General features: G+C 45.0%; 1 protein-coding gene across 2 annotated transcripts in view; it reads left to right on the forward strand.

The window, feature by feature from the left end:
* The window catches only part of LOC120041047 (hyccin-like), a 29,498-nt gene extending 13,186 nt beyond the window's left edge, over positions 1-16,312 (forward strand). Inside the window, exons 3-13 of one of the 2 annotated variants that reach the window (XM_038986013.1) lie at positions 2,731-2,832; positions 3,052-3,234; positions 3,794-3,874; positions 4,024-4,139; positions 4,509-4,604; positions 5,224-5,340; positions 5,602-5,689; positions 5,917-6,023; positions 6,270-6,328; positions 12,463-12,771; positions 14,919-15,021. In XM_038986013.1, the coding sequence (XP_038841941.1) occupies positions 2,731-2,832; positions 3,052-3,234; positions 3,794-3,874; positions 4,024-4,139; positions 4,509-4,604; positions 5,224-5,340; positions 5,602-5,689; positions 5,917-6,023; positions 6,270-6,328; positions 12,463-12,743 (1,230 nt within the window). In that variant the 3' untranslated portion in view covers positions 12,744-12,771; positions 14,919-15,021. Of the gene's footprint in view, positions 1-2,730; positions 2,833-3,051; positions 3,235-3,793; positions 3,875-4,023; positions 4,140-4,508; positions 4,605-5,223; positions 5,341-5,601; positions 5,690-5,916; positions 6,024-6,269; positions 6,329-12,462; positions 12,772-14,918 lie in introns of both variants that reach the window. The other variant, XM_038986014.1, reaches the window with a different exon arrangement.
* The last annotated feature ends 2,931 nt before the right edge of the window (positions 16,313-19,243 follow it).

Here is a 19,243-nt window from a genome sequence, read left to right on the forward strand (position 1 = left end):
GAAGTGCAGCTCAGTTTCCACCTCATTTTGTGGGCAGTGTGCACATAGCCTGTCTTCTCTTGAGAGCCAGGTCTGCCTACGACGGCCTCTCTCAATAGCAAGGCTATTCTCACTGAGTCTGTACATAGTCAAAGATTGTCTTAATTTTGGGTCAGTCACTGTGGTCAGGTATTCTGCCACTTTGTACTGTTTAGGGACAGACAGCATTCCAATTTGCTCTGTTTTTTTGGTTGACTCTTTCCAGTGTGTCAAGTAGTTATCTTTTTGCTTTCTCATAATTTGGTTGGGTCTAGTTGTGTTGCTGTCCTTGGTGGTCTGTTTTGTGTTTGAACAGAGCCACAGAACCAGCTGGCTGAGGGGACTCTTATCTAGTTTAATCTGTGTGGGCATCGCTTCCTTGTAGAGTTTAACAACTCTTTTCTGGGTTTTAATAACTTGTCCTAATTCTGCTCTGCATGCTTTGTTTGAGGTTTTGTGTTGAAGGTGAAGGATATTTTTGTAGAACGCTGCATGCAGTCTCAATTGGTTGATTGTCCCATTTTGTGAATTCTTGGTTAGTGAGTGGACCGCAGACTTCACAATCATAGAGGTTCTATAACTGATGGAAGCATTTTTAGCCAGATCCTAGTTGGGATGTAGAGTTTTATGTTCATTTGGATGGCATAGAACACCTTCTTGCCTTGTCTCTTAGATCATTCACAGCCTTGTGGAAGTTATCTGTGGTATTGGTCTTGAGGTAGGTACAGTGGATTCGGAAAGTATTCAGACCCCTTGACATTTTTCAAATTTTTGTTACATTACAGCCTTATTCTAAAATGTATTAAATTGTGGGTAGGGGGGGTTCTCATCAAACTACACACAATACCCCATAATGACAAAGCAAAAACAGGTTTTTAGAAATTGTTGCAAATTTGTGTTCAGACCCTTTACTCAGTACTTTGTTGAAGGACCTTTGGCAGCGATTACAGCCTCGAGTCTTCTTGGGTATGATGCTACAAGCTTGGCACACCTGTATTTGGGGAGTTTCTCCCATTCTTCTCTGCAGATCCTCTCAAGCTCTGTCAGATTGGATGTGGAGCGTCGCTTTACAGCTATTTTCAGGTCTCTCCAGAGATATTCGAACGGGTTCAAGTCTGGGCTCTGGCTGGGCCGCTCAAGGACATTCAGAGACTTGTCCCGAAGCCAGTCCTGCGTTGTCTTGGCTGTGTGCTTAGGGTTGGTGTCCTGTTATAAGATGATCCTTTGCCCCAGTCTGAGGTCCTGAGCGCTCTGGAGCAGGTTTTCATCAAGGATCTCTCTGTACTTTGCGCCGTTCATCTTTCTCTCGATCCTGACAATCCCAGTCTCTGCCGGCCACTCTACCATAAAGGCCTGATTGGTGGAGTGTTGCAGAGATGTTTGTCCTTCTGGAAGGTTCTCCCATCTCCACAGGGGAACTCTGGCGCTCTGTCAGAGTGACCATCGGGTTCTTGGTCACCTCCAATCGTCTCCCCCGATTGCTAATTTTGACCTGGCGGCCAGGTTGTTCCAAACATTCTTCCTTTTTAAGAATGATGGAGGCCACTGTGTTCTTGGGGACCTTCAATGCTGCAGAAATGTTTGGGTACCCTTCTCAGATCTGTGCCTCGACACAATCCTGTCTCGGAGCTCTACAGACAATTCCTTCGACCTCATGGCTTGGTTTTTGCTCTGACATGCACTGTCAACTGTGGGACCTTATATAGACAGGTGTGCGCCTTTCCAAATCATGTCCAATCAATTGTATTTACCACAGGTGGACTCCAATCAAGTTGTAGAAACATCTCAAGGATGATCAATGGAAACAGGATGCACCTGAGCTCAATTTCAAGTCTCATAGCAAAGGGTCTGAATACTTATATAAATAAGGTGTTTCTGTTTAGTTTTTTAAATATATATATATACATACATTTGCAAATGTTTCTAAAAACCTGTTTTTGCTTTGTCATTATGGGGTATTGTGTGTAGATTTGAGATTATATATATTTTATTTATTTATTTTAAATCCATCTTAGAATAAGGCTGTAACTTAACAAAATGTGGAAAAAGTAAAGGGGTCTGAATACTTTCCGAAGGCACTGTATAATTATTTGTGTGCTCTAAGGCAACGGTGTCTAGATAGAATTTGTAGTTGTTGTCCTGGCAACTGGACCTTTTTTGGAACACCATTATTTTGGTCTTAGTGAGATTCACTGTTTGGACCCAATCTGTGCAGAAGATCTAGATGCTGCTGTCGGCCCTTCTTGGTTGGGGACAAAAGCACCAGATCATCAGCAAACAGTAGATATTTAACTTCAGATTCTAGTAGGGTGAGGACAGGTGCTGCAGACTGTTCTAGTGCCCTCACCAATTCACTGATATATATGTTGAAGGAGGTGGGGCTTAAGCTGCATCCCTGTCTCACACCCCGGCCCTGAGAAAAGAAATGTGTGTTTATTGCCAATTTTAACCGCACACTTGTTGTTTGTGTACATGGATTTTATAATGTCGTATGTTTTTCCCCCAACACCACTTTCCATCAATGTGTATAGCAGACCTTCATGCCAAATTGAGTCAAAAGCTTTTTTGAAATCAACAAAGCATGAGAGGACTTTGTTATATTTGTTGCTCTCTCTCACTCACTCATTCTCTCACACGCATACACACACATCGTTACCTGTTATTTCAAGGTTACTCCGAGTACAGAGTGTTGATCTGTGTGATTGTGTACAGACCCTTCCTGACAGTGCAGTGTCCAGCTACGCAGCGTCTCTGAAGGAGAAAGGCTCCCTGGTCCCAGCGCTTTACAAAGTCATCAGAGAGAACTACAGTGACGTACGTATTACACACACACACACACACACACACTGATACAATCCTTTTCCACTAATATTGCTTCATTCTGAATAATACTAGCCAGGAGCTTCTGTTTTTTGCTAAATAACCAGTTAACTTTTTAAAGTGGTTTAGATGAAACAACAACCTAGGTATGTTGAAACTAAAACTTAAAGTGAACTCTCCTCTCAAACCTTGTCCTCTCTATCTCTCTTCTAGCTGTTGGAACCCGTGTGTCACCAGCTGTTTGAGTTCTACCGTAGCGGGGAGCTTTGGCTGCAGCGGTTTGTGCTGCAGTTCCTCCCTGAGCTGCTCTGGTCCCTCCTCCTGGCTCCGTCTGCAGCCAGGGACCCACACACCTCAGGCTGTATAGAGGCCCTGCTACTGGGGATATACAACCTGGTGAGAGACACACCAACACACACACACACTCTCTCGCTGTCTCTCTTTCTCTCTCTTTCTCTCTCTCTCTCTCTCTCTCTCTCTCTCTCTCTCTCTCTCTCTCTCTCTCTCTCTCTCTCTCTCTCTCTCTCTCTCTCTCTCTCTCTCTCTCTCTCTCTCTCTCTCTCTCTCTCTCTCTCTCTCTCTCTCAATAACAGAGTAGGTCAGCTGTCAGTCATCATCCTGTCTCAGCGATTACTCATCCTGACATTTAGCAGCTCTGACATTGCCTGGCAGGCCTTTGAACACACACACCACTCACACACACACACACACACACCACTCAGACACACACACACACACACACACACACCACTCAGACACACACACACACACACACACACACACACACACACACACACACCACTCAGACACACACACACACACACACACACACACACACACACACACACACACACACCACTCAGACATGGCTTTCTTGGCACGCTCTTATAACAAATGTTATTTCCTTCAACCTGACATTCCATCTCCCCCCCCCCCCCCCCCTCTCTCTATGTAGGAGATCGTAGATAAGGATGGACAGAGTAAAGTCCTCTCTTTCACTGTCCCCTCCCTCTCCAAACCCTCAGTTTACCACGAGGTAAGTACAAGTCAGTCTTTCTCTATGAACAGTAGTGTGTGGATAGAGACGACCAACTGTTCAGTCTTCCCCAGATGAAAGTGTTTCTAATCCATGACTCGAAACGTTCTATGAATCAAGTTATTAATATGAATAAACCCCTCCCCCAGCCCTCCCACATTGGCTCCCTGGCGTTGACTGAAGGGGCTTTAGCCAATCACGGGCTGAGTAGAGTGGTGTACAGCGGGCCTCACCTACAGAGAGAAACATTCACTGCTCAGAACAGGTCAGAGACAGAGAGCTATGGTTGAGTTGGAACTCGACTGCTGTGTGCTACATTTCTTTCATGACTAATTGACTGTTGTGTAACAGTTCTTGGTTTGTGTTAATGTTGCATTTTGTATGTGTGTGTGTGGTTTTACTATTGTTGTGGGGACAAAACAAGGTCAATTCGGACAAGGGGGACATTTCGCCGGTCCCCACAAGGGAAAAAGCCTGTTTTAGGTTTAGGGGTTGGAAATAAAGTTAGTGAGGAGTTATGGGTTAGTGATTAGGGAAAATATGATTTTTAATGGGAATAAATGTTTTGGTCGCCACAAGGATAGTAAAACAAACGTGTGTGTGTGTGTGTGTGTGTGTGTGTGTGTGTGTGTAGGTTCGAGGTGCTGACCTTCCTGCTGTTGAGTTACAATGCGTCCCTCAGTTACATGTCCTCCTCCTCTCTGCAGTCCCTCTGCCAGCTCAGCTCCAGGTAACACACAGATAATACTTCATGACCCTGTGCTGTTCTGCCATCAGGGAAAGTCCATTCTCAACACACACTCACATGCGTACACACACACACACACACACACACACACACACACACACACACACACACATGCCAGCATCCGCTCAACTGATCCTCTTTAAGACTTGAGCGTGGAACTGAGCCAAGATACTACCACTTCCTAGAGAGGCTAGGACACACAGATCTCTCTGTGAGGGCTACTTCATCTGCTGGCAGTGTGTTGAACACTGAGCTAAAGCCACTCAGAGAGGTGATTGGCTCACTACAGTTCTACTGGAAAAGAACATGAATGCTGGCACCACTGTGGCCTTTAGGAACAGGGCTGCTTGAGGTTAATACATTTAGACACAAGTAAGAGACTTCCTTGTCCCAAACACTACGTTTGCTTGCAAAACCTGCCAAAACATAGCAGTATAGCTCGACTGGTATGGATTTTTCAAATCATAGTGCTCTTTTATAAAACAAAATACGCTGGCTGACACATTTCTCAAAGCTTGTCCTTTGTGTTTCGGTTGGTTGACTCTGTTCTCTGTACTGTGATTGGTTGACTGTATTGTCTGCCCTGTGATTTGGTTAACAGGGTGTGTATCTGTGGTTTCCCACGACAACATTTGAGGAGGTATAAAGGCATCAGCTCTCGTCTGACCGTCACTTCTGAGTTCCTGGTTCAACTCGTCACTGGGATACACTACGCACTGTGAGAACACACACACCAGAGGAGGCTGGTGGGAAGAGCTATAGGAGGACGGGCTCATTGTAATGGCTGAAATAGAATAAATAAAACGGCATCAAACATATGAAAACCACATGTTTGACTCTGTTCCATTCATTACAATGAGCCCATCCTCCTATAGCTCCCCCCACCAGCCTCCTCTGATACACACTAGCCCTAACCTCTGACCCCTGATTTTAACCTTGACCCGGACCCTGTGTGTGTGTGTGTGTGTGTGTGTTCCAGGTGTAATGGGGAGATGGACCTGGGTTCCAAGGCGCTGGATGATGTTCTGTACCGAGCTCAGCTAGAATTGTTCCCTGAAGCTCTACTGGTGGGTGACATCTCTCTCACACACACACACACACACACACACACGCCGGTGTGTGCCAGGACACTGACCTCTCCCATGGTGTGTGGGGTGCCAGTAATCCCAGTAGATTATTCAATGTTGAGACATTGAGATGTTAATCTTGAAGGCTGCTGCCGTGTCTCACAGCTTCACAGCAGGCAGCGGTTGATCAACAGTCCCGTTGTCAATGCCTAACATTGTGTGTTTAGGTGGGTAATGCCATCAAGTCCTCCCAACAGTGTGCAGCGCTAAAGTCTGGCGCTAGTAAAGAAGGAACTCGCATCATTCAGGTGGAGATGACCCCTACTTCGTCTAGGTATGTTATGTATAAATTCTATCGACACCGTTTTCATGGTTCATCTATAGGTATAGTTTCGTAGATTCATCTTTTTTTGTGTGGACATTTGAATATATTGGATTTTGACATTGCATTCCATAACGGTAGCATGTGCCACGTTAGATCAATATTGTTTTCTGATGGGTGATGATTTTAAATGACGTTTCCTGTTTACCTGTTTTGAACTACTAATAATTGCCCCTCAATGTGCATTCCGTCCTGTAGGATCTCACGGAACGCAGTCACATCACTCTCTATCAGAGGACACCGCTGGAAACGACATGGTAAGATACAATCACACACACATGCACACAAACAGGACTGGGTTTAGGAACACTATCCTAGTCTCAGTAGGGTATCTGACCTATTCTCTGTAGCTTGTCTAGTGATTTAAAGACATTAGTCTGTCTGTCTCTGTAGTGGCCTGTCTGTAGGACAATTACTGACTACTAATGAAAGGTTATCAGTTCCAGACCCTTCCCATCCACGCAGCTCGACTGACTACTGTTAGGTTCGTCTTTTTCTGAGTAAATAACTCAAGGACACGAGAGAAGCTTAACAAAGTTTAATTCTTCCCAAAGGGTCGTTACAGCTGTAATTCACACAAGCACTGATATGTAACCCTTTCTCCTAGGCTGTCTCCTCCTCCACAACCGAACAGTCAATACATCTCTGTTGCTAGACAGAACCTTAGAATCTGTTCTTCCTCACTTCATCTGACCTGACCTCTACCCCAAAGTGTTCACTCCTCCCCAACTCAAGGCTGTCATGGTTATTGATACCAGACTGTGTCTCTTCTCCTCCCAAGTATCCCTGATGACTAACAATAACATATCCTGACGTAATGTAAACGTTATACATACCCTCTCCCCCTCAGTGAGTGACATATCCTGACGTAATGTTAACGTTATGTATTACCCTCTCACCCTCAGTGAGTGACATATCCTGACGTAATGTTAACGTTATGTATTACCCTCTCACCCTCAGTGAGTGACATATCCTGACATAATGTTAACGTTATGTATTACCCTCTCCCCCTCAGTGAGTGACATATCCTGACGTAATGTTAACGTTATGTATTACCCTCTCACCCTCAGTGAGTGACATATCCTGACATAATGTTAACGTTATACATTACCCTCTCCCCCTCAGTGAGTGACATATCCTGACGTAATGTTAACGTTATGTATTACCCTCTCACCCTCAGTGAGTGACATATCCTGACATAATGTTAACGTTATGTATTACCCTCTCCCCCTCAGTGAGTGACATATCCTGACGTAATGTTAACGTTATGTATTACCCTCTCACCCTCAGTGAGTGACATATCCTGACATAATGTTAACGTTATACATTACCCTCTCACCCTCAGTGAGTGACATATCCTGACGTAATGTAAACGTTATACATTACCCTCTCACCCTCAGTGAGTGACATATCCTGACGTAATGTTAACGTTATGTATTACCCTCTCACCCTCAGTGAGTGACATATCCTGACATAATGTTAACGTTATGTATTACCCTCTCCCCCTCAGTGAGTGACATATCCTGACGTAATGTTAACGTTATGTATTACCCTCACCCTCAGTGAGTGACATATCCTGACATAATGTTAACGTTATACATTACCCTCTCACCCTCAGTGAGTGACATATCCTGACGTAATGTAAACGTTATACATTACCCTCTCACCCTCAGTGAGTGACATATCCTGACGTAATGTTAACGTTATACATTACCCTCTCACCCTCAGTGAGTGACATATCCTGACGTAATGTAAACGTTATACATTACCCTCTCACCCTCAGTGAGTGACATATCCTGACGTAATGTTAACGTTATGTATTACCCTCACCCTCAGTGAGTGACATATCCTGACATAATGTTAACGTTATACATTACCCTCTCACCCTCAGTGAGTGTCATATCCTGACATAATGTTAACGTTATACATCACCCTCTCACCCTCAGTGAGTGACATATCCTGACATAATGTTAACGTTATACATTACCCTCTCACCCTCAGTGAGTGACATATCCTGACGTAATGTTAACGTTATACATTACCCTCTCACCCTCAGTGAGTGACATATCCTGACGTAATGTTAACGTTATACATTACCCTCTCACCCTCAGTGAGTGACATATCCTGACATAATGTTAACGTTATACATTACCCTCTCACCCTCAGTGAGTGACGTATCCTGACATAATGTTAACGTTATACATTACCCTCTCACCCTCAGTGAGTGACATATCCTGACATAATGTTAACGTTATACATTACCCTCTCACCCTCAGTGAGTGACATCCTGACATAATGTTAACGTTATACATTACCCTCTCACCCTCAGTGAGTGACATATCCTGACATAATGTTAACGTTATACATTACCCTCTCACCCTCAGTGAGTGACATATCCTGACGTAATGTTAACGTTATACATTACCCTCTCACCCTCAGTGAGTGACATATCCTGACATAATGTAAACGTTATACATTACCCTCTCACCCTCAGTGAGTGACATATCCTGACGTAATGTAAACGTTATACATTACCCTCTCACCCTCAGTGAGTGACATATCCTGACGTAATGTTAACGTTATACATTACCCTCTCACCCTCAGTGAGTGACATATCCTGACGTAATGTAAACGTTATACATTACCCTCTCACCCTCAGTGAGTGACATATCCTGACGTAATGTAAACGTTATACATTACCCTCTCACCCTCAGTGAGTGACATATCCTGACGTAATGTTAACGTTATACATTACCCTCTCACCCTCAGTGAGTGACATATCCTGACGTAATGTAAACGTTATACATTACCCTCTCACCCTCAGTGAGTGACATATCCTGACGTAATGTAAACGTTATACATTACCCTCTCACCCTCAGTGAGTGACATATCCTGACATAATGTAAACGTTATACATTACCCTCTCAGCCTCAGTGAGTGACATATCCTGACATAATGTTAACGTTATGTATTACCCTCTCACCCTCAGTGAGTGACATATCCTGACGTAATGTTAACGTTATGTATTACCCTCTCACCCTCAGTGACATTGTTAGTTTCCAAGATCTCCACCCAACACATTCCAAAGCATCTGTCTTTCTACAGAGAACCATTAACTTCTGACATAAAAGCCAGTCTCGTCACTCAATTATATACTCTGCTTCTGATCTTTAGCATCTCAATGTTCAAAGTTTACCCAGAATCCAATACTACTAATGAGAGGTTATCAGTTCCAGACCCTTCCCATCCACACAGCTCTACTGACTACTAATGGGAGGTTATCAGTTCCAGACCCTTCCCATCCACACAGCTCTACTGACTACTAATGAGAGGTTATCAGTTCCAGACCCTTCCCATCCACACAGCTCTACTGACTACTAATGATAGGTTATCAGTTCCAGACCCTTCCCATCCACACAGCTCTACTGACTACTAATGAGAGGTTATCAGTTCCAGACCCTTCCCATCCACACAGCTCTACTGACTACTAATGAGAGGTTATCAGTTCCAGACCCTTCCCATCCACACAGCTCTACTGACTACTAATGGGAGGTTATCAGTTCCAGACCCTTGCCATCCACACAGCTCTACTGACTACTAATGAGAGGTTATCAGTTCCAGACCCTTCCCATCCACACAGCTCTACTGAGTACTAATGAGAGGTTATCAGTTCCAGGAGGAACTGGAGTTCAGCATGTCATGGGTTCTCCACATCAAGATATTTACTTATCTATGTATTATTCACTACATCACTGCTCATCTGTCTCCACATTGTCCTCTATACATTATCACTGTCAAATCAAATGTTTTTAGTCACATGCGCCGAATACAACAGGTGTACAGTGAAATGCTTACTTACAGGCCCCTTACCAACAATGCCGTTTCAAAAAAATACAGATAACAATAAGAGATCATAGAAACAAGTAGTTAGCAGCAGTGAAATAACATATCGCTGATGCATTATCACTGTATATACATATTACTGATGCATGATCACTGCCTGTACATATTGCGAATGCATTATCACCGCCTGTACATATTGCTGATACATATCACGGTATATACATATTACGGATGCATTATCACTGTAAATACATATTACTGATGCATTATCACGGTATATACATATTACGGATGCATTATCACTGCATGTACACATTACTGATGCATTATCACTGTATATACATATTACGGATGCATTATCACTGCATGTACACATTACTGATGCATTATCACTGTATATACATATTACGGATGCATTATCACTGTATATACATATTACGGATGCATTATCACTGACTGTGCACATTACTGATGCATTATCACTGTATATACATATTACGGATGCATTATCACTGCCTGTACACATTACTGATGCATTATCGCTGTATATACATATTACGGATGCATTATCACTGTATATACATATTACGGATGCATTGTCACTGCATGTACACATTGCTGATGCATTATCACTGTATATACATATTACGGATGCATTATCAAGGCCTGTACATATTACGGATGCATTATCACTGCCTATACAGTTGAAGTCGGAAGTTTACATACACTTAGGTTGGAGTCATTAAAACTTGTTTTTCAACCACTCCACAAATTTCTTGTTAACAAACTATAGTTTTGGCAAGTCGGTTAGGACATCTACGTTGTGCATGACACAAGTCTTTTTCCAACAAATGTTTACAGACAGATTATTTCACTTATAATTCCCTGTATCACAATTCCAGTGGGTCAGAAGTTTACATACACTAAGTTGACTGTGCCTTCAAACAGCTTGGAAAATTCCAGAAAATGATGTCATGGCTTTAGAAGCTTCTGATAGGCTAATTGACATAATTTGGAGGTGGATTGGAGGTGTACCTGTGGATGTATTTCAAGGCCTACCTTCAAACGCAGTGCCTCTTTGCTTGGCATCATGGGAAAATCAAAAGAAACGAGCCGACCTCAGAAAACAAATTGTAGACCTCCACAAGTCTGGTTCATCCTTGGGAGCAATTTCCAAATGCCTGAAGGTACCACGTTCATCTGTACAAACAATAGTACGCAAGTATAAACACCATGGGACCACGCAGCCGTCATACCACTCAGGAAGGAGACGCGTTCTGTCTCCTAGAGATGAACATACTTTGGTGCAAAAAGTGCGACTCAATCCCAGAACAACAGCAAAGGACCTTGTGAAGATGCTGGAGGAAACGGGTATAAAAGTATCTATATCCACAGTAAAACGAGTCCTTTATCGACATAACCTGAAAGGCCGCTCAGCAAGGAAGAAGCCACTGCTCCAAAACCACCATAAAAAAGACTACGGTTTGAAACTGCACATGGGGGGAAATATCGTACTTTTTGGAGCAATATCATCTGGTCTGATGAAACAAAAACAGAACTGTTTGGCCATAATGACCATCCTTATGTTTGGAGGGAAATTGGGGAGGCTTGCAATCCGAAGAACACCATCCCAACCGTGAAGCACGGGGGTGGCAGCATCATGTTGTGGGGGTGCTTTGCTGCAGAAGGGTCTGGTGCACTTCAAAATAGATGGCATCATGAGGCAGGAAAATTATGTGGATATATTGAAGCAACATCTCAAGACATCAGTCAGGAAGTTAAAGCTTGGTCGCAAATGGGTCTTCCAAATGGACAATGACCCAAAACATACTTACAAAATGGCTTAAGTACAACAAAGTCAGGGTATTGGAGTGGCCATCACAAAACCCTGACCTCAATCCTATAGAATTTTTTTGGGCAGAACTGAAAAAGTGTGTGCGAGGCCCACAAACTTGACTCCGTTACACCAGCTCTTGTCAGGAGGAATGGACTAAAATTCACCCAACTTATTGTGGGAAGCTTGTGGAAGTCTACCCAAAACGTTTGACCCAAGTTAAACAATTTAAAGGCAATGCTACCAAATACTAATTGAGTGCATGTAAACTTCTGACCCACTGGGAATGTGATGAAAGAAATAAAAGCTGAAGTAAATAATTCTCTCTCTTATTCTGACATTTCACATTCTTAAAATAAAGTGGTGATCCTAACTGACCTAAAACAGGGAATTTTTACTAGGATTAAATGTCAGGAATTGTGAAAAACTGAGTTTAAATGTATTTGGCAAAGGTGTATGTAAACTTCCGACTTCAACTGTATGTAATACTGATGCATTCACTTTATTTTTGTCATTCATGACCAACACACAATATTACATTTCTACATGATCACTGTCTATACATGCGTGTACATTATCACTGTCTGCATGTGCATTATCACTATACTCTGGATACTGTGTGATCATGATTTTTTTTTTTTGCCATCACATTTATTTTACTGTCTGTGTTTGTGTGTCTGTCTCATATCTGTGTCCCCATCTCCATGACCCCAGAGTCCCAGGAGGTCAGTGTAGACAGTGACCTGGCGGCCCCTGGAGGTCAAGGGTCATCCATCCCAGAGATCAGTGTGACGATGCCCAATGGAGACTCTCTGCGACCCCGTGACCCCCGACCATTAACCCAGCCCGAGCCGGAGCCGCTGGGGTCAGCCTCAGAGGTCAGCCCCACCCACGACCTCAGTCTTAGAGGTCAAGAGGTCAGGAGGCAGAAGTCTGTGAGGCGATTGGTGGACGAGGGTTCTGGGCCTGCCTCCGCAGGGAGGGCCCAGCACTAAGACCCTCCCCATCCCCAGGGTAACTGAGGTAACAGTGTGTGGAGGCGTGGTCTTATCTAAGCATGACGGCTGATTGGTTTGCTGACTAACTTTTGCCGTGCGGCGTTGCCTCTCCTGATATCTACAGTACCAGTCAAAAGTTTGTATTTTTACTATTTTCTACATTGTAGAATAAAAGTGAAGACATCAAAACTATGAAAAAACACATATGGAATCTTGTAGTAACCAAAAAAGTGTTAAACAAATCCAAATATATTTGAGATTCTTCAAAGTAGCCACCCGTTGCTACTTGATGACAGCTTTGCACACTCTTGGCATTCTCTCAACCAGCTTAATGAGGTAGTCACATGGAATGCATTTCAATTAATAGGTGTGCCTTGTTAATTTGTGGAATTTCTTTCCTTAATGCGTTTGAGCCAATCAGTTGTGTTGTGACATGGTAAGGGTGGTATACAGAAGGTAGCCCTATTTGGTAAAAGACCAAGTCCATAGTATGGCAAGAACAGCTCAAATAAGCAAAGAGAAACGACAGTCTATTACTTTAAGACATGAAGGTCAGTCAATCTGTAAAACTATGAAAGTTTCTTCAAGTGCAGTCGCAAAAACCAAGTGCTATGATGAAACTGGCTCTCATGAGGACCGCCACAGGAAAGGAAGACCCAGAGTAGCCTCTGCTGCTGAGGATAAGTTCATTAGAGTTACCAGCCTCAGAAATTGCAGCCTAAATAAATGCTTCAGAGTTCAAGTAACAGACACATCTCAACATCAACTGTTCAGAGGAGACTGCGTGAATCAGGCCTTCATGGTCGAATTGCTGCAAAGAAAACACTACTAAAGGACACCAATAATAAGAAGAGACTTGCTTGGGCCAAGAAACACGGGTAATGGACATTAGACCGGTGGAAATCTGTCCTTTGGTCTGATGAGTTCAAATTTTAAATGTTTGGTTCCAACCTCCGTGACTTTGAGACACAGAGTAGGTGAACTGATGATCTCCGCATGTGTGGTTCCCACCGTGAAGCATGGAGGAGGAGGTGTGATGGTGTGGGGGTGCTTTACTGGTGACACTGCCTGTGATTTATTTAGAATTCAAGGCACACTTAACCGGCATGGCTACCACAGCATTCTGCAGCGATACGCCATCCCATCTGGTTTGCGCCTAGTAGGACTATCATTTGTTTTTCAACAGGACAATGACCCAACACACCTCCCAGGCTGTGTAAGGGCTATTTGACCAAGGAGAGTCACCCAAACTCAACCCAATTGAGATGGTTTGGGATGAGTTGGACCACCAGAATGAAGGATAACCAGCCAACAAGTACCCAGCATATGTGGGAGCTCCTTTTAAAGACTGTTGGAAAAGCATTCCTCATGAAGCTAGTTGAGAGAATGCTAAGAGTATGCAAAGCTGTCATCAAGGCAAAGTTTATTTTTTGGTTACTACATGATTCCAAATGTGTTATTTCATAGTTTTGATGTCTTCAGTATTATTCTACAATGTAGACAATAGTAAAAATAAAGAGAAACCCTAGGTGTTACTGTATGTCCTCCGGGCTCTTTCTTCCTCCTCACTCTCTCCATCCATTCTCCCTCTGTTCTCCATTCACTGGTGAAGGAAGTTTGGTATTTTGGTCTCTAAAACTCCTTGCTCCAACACATCACTGAGTTGCCGGGGGTGACAGACTGCTCTCTTCTGATTGGTTAGCTGTAGCAGCTGAGGAGGATAGGCAGCTCTGGATTGGCCATTAGGTCACTGTGCTCATCAAATCAGAAAGGGGTTCTATCTAGTCTGCCCATACTGGGAGTCTCTTGCCCAGATGTTATAAAGTTTTTATTTAGTATTAATTTCAGTTTTTATATCAGTTCAGTTGTAATGAAGGACCTGCCTATCTGTCCGTCTGCTAATATAAGATAGTAGATAGTAATCAGTGTTTGCGTGCGTGTGTGCGTGTGTGTGTGTGGTGGGTATGCGTTTTGCTTTCTACTACTCCTGTTGCCCAGACCTCTGCCTGTTGCTGGCCTCTGATAACTGGTGATACCTGATAAGTTAACTGATCACAGTACCACTAACTGCTATCACACAGTAGTACAGCTGAATGGCAACCAGTGCTTGAAGTGGAATGTAAAAAGGTGCTCTCTCCTTCTCTTTCTCGCTCTCCCTCCTTCTCTCGCTAGACGCAGTGGATTTGGGTTCCCCGGACGAGTTGATGGATATCTCGGAAGTGGACGAAGGGGTGTGGCCTAAAAGAGGGTCCGGCCCGGACTACCTGACTCCGCCCACTATCACTATCAGCAACAGTATCACCCCTGGGGTGGGAGGGACCAAGACAGGAAGCAGGAAGTGGCATTTAGGCGGACGGTCGCATAAGGAGAAGGAGACTTGTACTCCAGGGGGGCAGGCCTTGATCGAGAACCTGGATCTGTCAATCAAACGTCTGACGCTGACGTCCAGCCAATCGGTGCCCAAGGGGCCGAGCCATAGCGCTCTAAGCAGCCTATCGCGTACAGCCAGCGCCGTGTTCTCCCGCTCCTTCGAAGGAAACAACACTGGAGGTAACCGTGGTAACCCAGAGGCTGGCCGCTATTCATGCAGTGGCAGTCTACAGGAGGAGGAGCTAGGCTATATAAGCCCCTCCCACACCCAGCGCTCGCCAAGCATCAGGGTGCACTTTAGGAGTGACCTGTGAACCCTGATATTTAACCCTTGACTTCTCACCACCCATCTAAACCCTCTAACCCCATGCCCCTGTACCTTTTGATCTGGACTCCCAGCCTGCCAGTGGGACTGGAACCCAAACTCATTAACACATGCCCTCCCTTCTTTCCTCTCCACACCATTCTTCATCTCCCCCACCTCTTCTTCTCCAGTAGGACAGCTTCTCACCTCCAAAGGCCGGCTCCTCTCCTCCCCCTCCTCTCTCCCCAAAGCAAGAGCCTGGTGTGAGAGAGCCGGGAGCCTGGGTCCAGCCCTCATCCCTGGAGTTATTGAACCACCCCCCCCCCCCCCCCTGGTGGTAACTAGACAGAACTGCAGACTGGACAGAGTGACTCATTACAACTGTTTTTGTAAAAGGTTTGGAAATTGAGTATTTTAAGAGACTCCTGTTTGTCCTGCTTGGCTTTCCATTCATCCCTCCTGACCATGCCCCTGGTGTGTGTGTGTGTGTGTGTGTGTGTGTGTGTGTGTGTGTGTGTGTGTGTGTGTGTGTGTGTGTGTGTGTGTGTGTTTGTGTGTGTGAGAGAGAGAGAATGAATGGGAGAGAGAGAGAATGAATGGGAGAGTTTAGAGCCCCCAACCCCTTCCAATCAGCACCCCAATGGTAATCCTGTACTCCTACCCATCATGCACTAGGGTTTGAACAACCCCAACACAATGCCAAGTTCACACTCCTGTTGCCATAGCATCCCACGAAACGATTAAACGACAGATTGCTAAATTGTAGAAACCTCTCAAAAAATTATGAATGTCGTAAATGTCTGAAAAGTATTGATTGATGTTATCCTATTAGAAGCAATATTTTCTCACTGATCTCATCAATAAACAAGCTTATTGGGGGTTGTATGTTTCAGATCAATAAGTTGATTGGGGTGGGTTTGTTTTAATGTTTGTTTTGATGATGTATGAACTGTTTTTGTAAACTGTGGTATGTTCCAATGACGAAGAGAGAGACTAGGGTTTTTTAAAGATACACTGCAATATGACACCATCATACACAGTGGGGTGACTTCCTGCTAACAGTATTGATATAAGTGTAACGGTGAATCCCAAACCCTCACCCCTGCCAACTCGCTTGGAGGACCCTCCGTTTGTCACATGTTGCTTTCGAAGAGTGGCGAGGGTGACTTCCAGAGAGTGGCGAGGGTGACTTCCAGAGAGTGGCGAGGGTGACTTCCAGAGAGTGGCGAGGGTGACTTCCAGAGAGTGGCGAGGGATCACTAAACCCATCGACTTCGGGACACGCTCGTGACTTGAATGATGTAATTCATGTTCCACGTTTAAATAATTAAATGAGCATGACATTTTAAATGAACAAATCCCCCTGTTGTTTTACAAGATATATAAACCTCAGTAACAGTTAAATGTTTAATTTGTGAGGTTTTTCATCTGTTACATGTGTCAATCAGACAAACAAACAACTGCAAAGGGACTTATAATTGGGCACGCCTCTCCAGTCTTTTGTATCAAGTTGCAAACATATCACGGTGTGTGTCGGGATAGCACTTCGCTCTGCAGCCTTGCTGGCTTGGCCAACGTGGCTATCCGAGGGTCTAATTAGCCCCTAACCCCCTCGATTTAATTTTCACTCCCTCAGCTTTGGGACACTTGTGCATACAGTATGGCGGAGGTATGTGTGAACACTCAAATGAAGGGAGTGATTCAGCCTATGTAGTAGCAGGAAGTCACCCCACCGTGTATGCTGATGTCATATTGCAGAGTCTACCTTTTAACTGTGGTGTTCTATGTACAGCAGACAAAGTCCGGTTATAAATGTGGCATTTTCCTACGAGACCAGATAGTTGTTGTTTTAGCAGTGTTGAATTCCTTCAGTGTTAAAGCACAAGAAAACCCAACCCTGCACGACCACCATCCCAAACATTCCCCTGGGCTGAGGAGGAGTGGCTATAGGGGCGTAGGAGGAGTGGCTATAGGTGCGTAGGAGGAGGGGCTATAGGGGTGTAGGAGGAGGGGCTATAGGGGTGTAGGAGGAGGGGCTATAGGGGTGTAGGAGGAGGGGCTATAGGGGTGTAGGAGGAGGGGCTATAGGGGTGTAGGAGGAGGGGCTATAGGGGTGTAGGAGGAGGGGCTATAGGGGTGTAGGAGGAGGGGCTATAGGGGTGTAGGAGGAGCGGCTATAGGGGTGTAGGAGGAGGGGCTATAGGGGCTAGGGAGGAGCAGCTATAGGGGCGTAGGAGGAGTGGCTATAAGGGCGTAGGAGGAGTGGCTATAGGGGCGTAGGAGGAGTGGCTATAGGGGCTTGGGAGGAGTGGCTATAGGGGCTTGGGAGGAGTGGCTATAGGGGCTTGGGAGGAGTGGCTATAGGGGCGTAGGAGGAGTGGCTATAGGGGCGTAGGAGGAGCGGCTATAGGGGCGTAGGAGGAGCGGCTATAGGGGCGTAGGAGGAGCGGCTATAGGGGCGTAGGAGGAGCGGCTATAGGGGCTTGGGAGGAGCGGCTATAGGGGCGTGGGAGGAGTGGCTATAGGGGTGTAGGAGGAGTGGCTATAGGGGCGTAGGAGGAGGGGCTATAGGGGCGTAGGAGGAGGGGCTATAGGGGCGTAGGAGGAGGGGCTATAGGGGCGTAGGAGGAGGGGCTATAGGGGCGTAGGAGGAGGGGCTATAGGGGCGTAGGAGGAGTGGCTATAGGGGCGTAGGAGGAGCGGCTATAGGGGCGTAGGAGGAGCGGCTATAGGGGCTTGGGAGGAGCGGCTATAGGGGCGTAGGAGGAGGGGCTATAGGGGCTAGGGAGGAGCGGCTATAGGGGCGTAGGAGGAGGGGCTATAGGGGCTAGGGAGGAGCGGCTATAGGGGCTAGGGAGGAGCGGCTATAGGGGCGTAGGAGGAGCGGCTATAGGGGCGTAGAAGGAGTGGCTATAGGGGCGTAGGAGGAGTGGCTATAGGGGCGTAGGAGGAGCGGCTATAGGGGCTTGGGAGGAGCGGCTATAGGGGCTAGGGAGGAGCGGCTATAGGGGCTTGGGAGGAGCGGCTATAGGGGCTTGGGAATTTGGAGTAGGCCTATTCAAGCTAGGGTTGATCTTTATTGATTGATTGGTCTTTAATTAATCTGTTCTCTGGTCTATCATAACCTGCTTTATAATGTAATACACACAAATATCACCCTTGAGGAGAGGTGTACTGCTGACTAGCAGAACAAAAAAGTCAAAGTCACACTCTTCTCCATTTTAGTTGCAATAAAGTTCACTGCGGTAAAGATGGAGAGAAGTGTTGGGAGCATAGAAATAGAATGAATTGAACGGACTTGGAAGCTCTAACCCTGGCAATTTGGCTGGTAAACTCATGGGTACACTTGCAATGGCTGCCTGGTATTGTGATGCAATAATTTTCAAAGTAATGTAGAATGTTCATTTAAATTGTTAACTGATGTGGCTCATGCAATGGAATGTATTTTTTTGTAATGTCAGTTGAGTTTTAACAAATCACAGCACATATTGATGTTTACACTTCCTGCTTTTACTTCATGCTTTGTGCCTATGGGTACACTTGCAATGTCCGCCAGTCCATCCATTATGCCATCATTGACTTGAATTGTGACATCCGTTCTATTCATTTTATTTCTATGATTAGGAGTCCGTAGATCAGACAGAACACTGTTGTTTCCTACTGGAGATCTGAATGCAGAATAAAGTCTGCCCCTCTGGAACCTTTTGTGTTCTAGAACCAGAATTCTATCATAACCAGAGTTCTGTCCGTCAGTGTTCTAGATCTGTTTTATATTCATATGGTGGAACGATAACAATCATGTTTCTGTATTGTGTTGTTTTAC

Source organism: Salvelinus namaycush, unplaced genomic scaffold (assembly GCF_016432855.1).
Source record: "Salvelinus namaycush isolate Seneca unplaced genomic scaffold, SaNama_1.0 Scaffold40, whole genome shotgun sequence".
Classification (NCBI taxonomy): domain Eukaryota; kingdom Metazoa; phylum Chordata; class Actinopteri; order Salmoniformes; family Salmonidae; genus Salvelinus; species Salvelinus namaycush.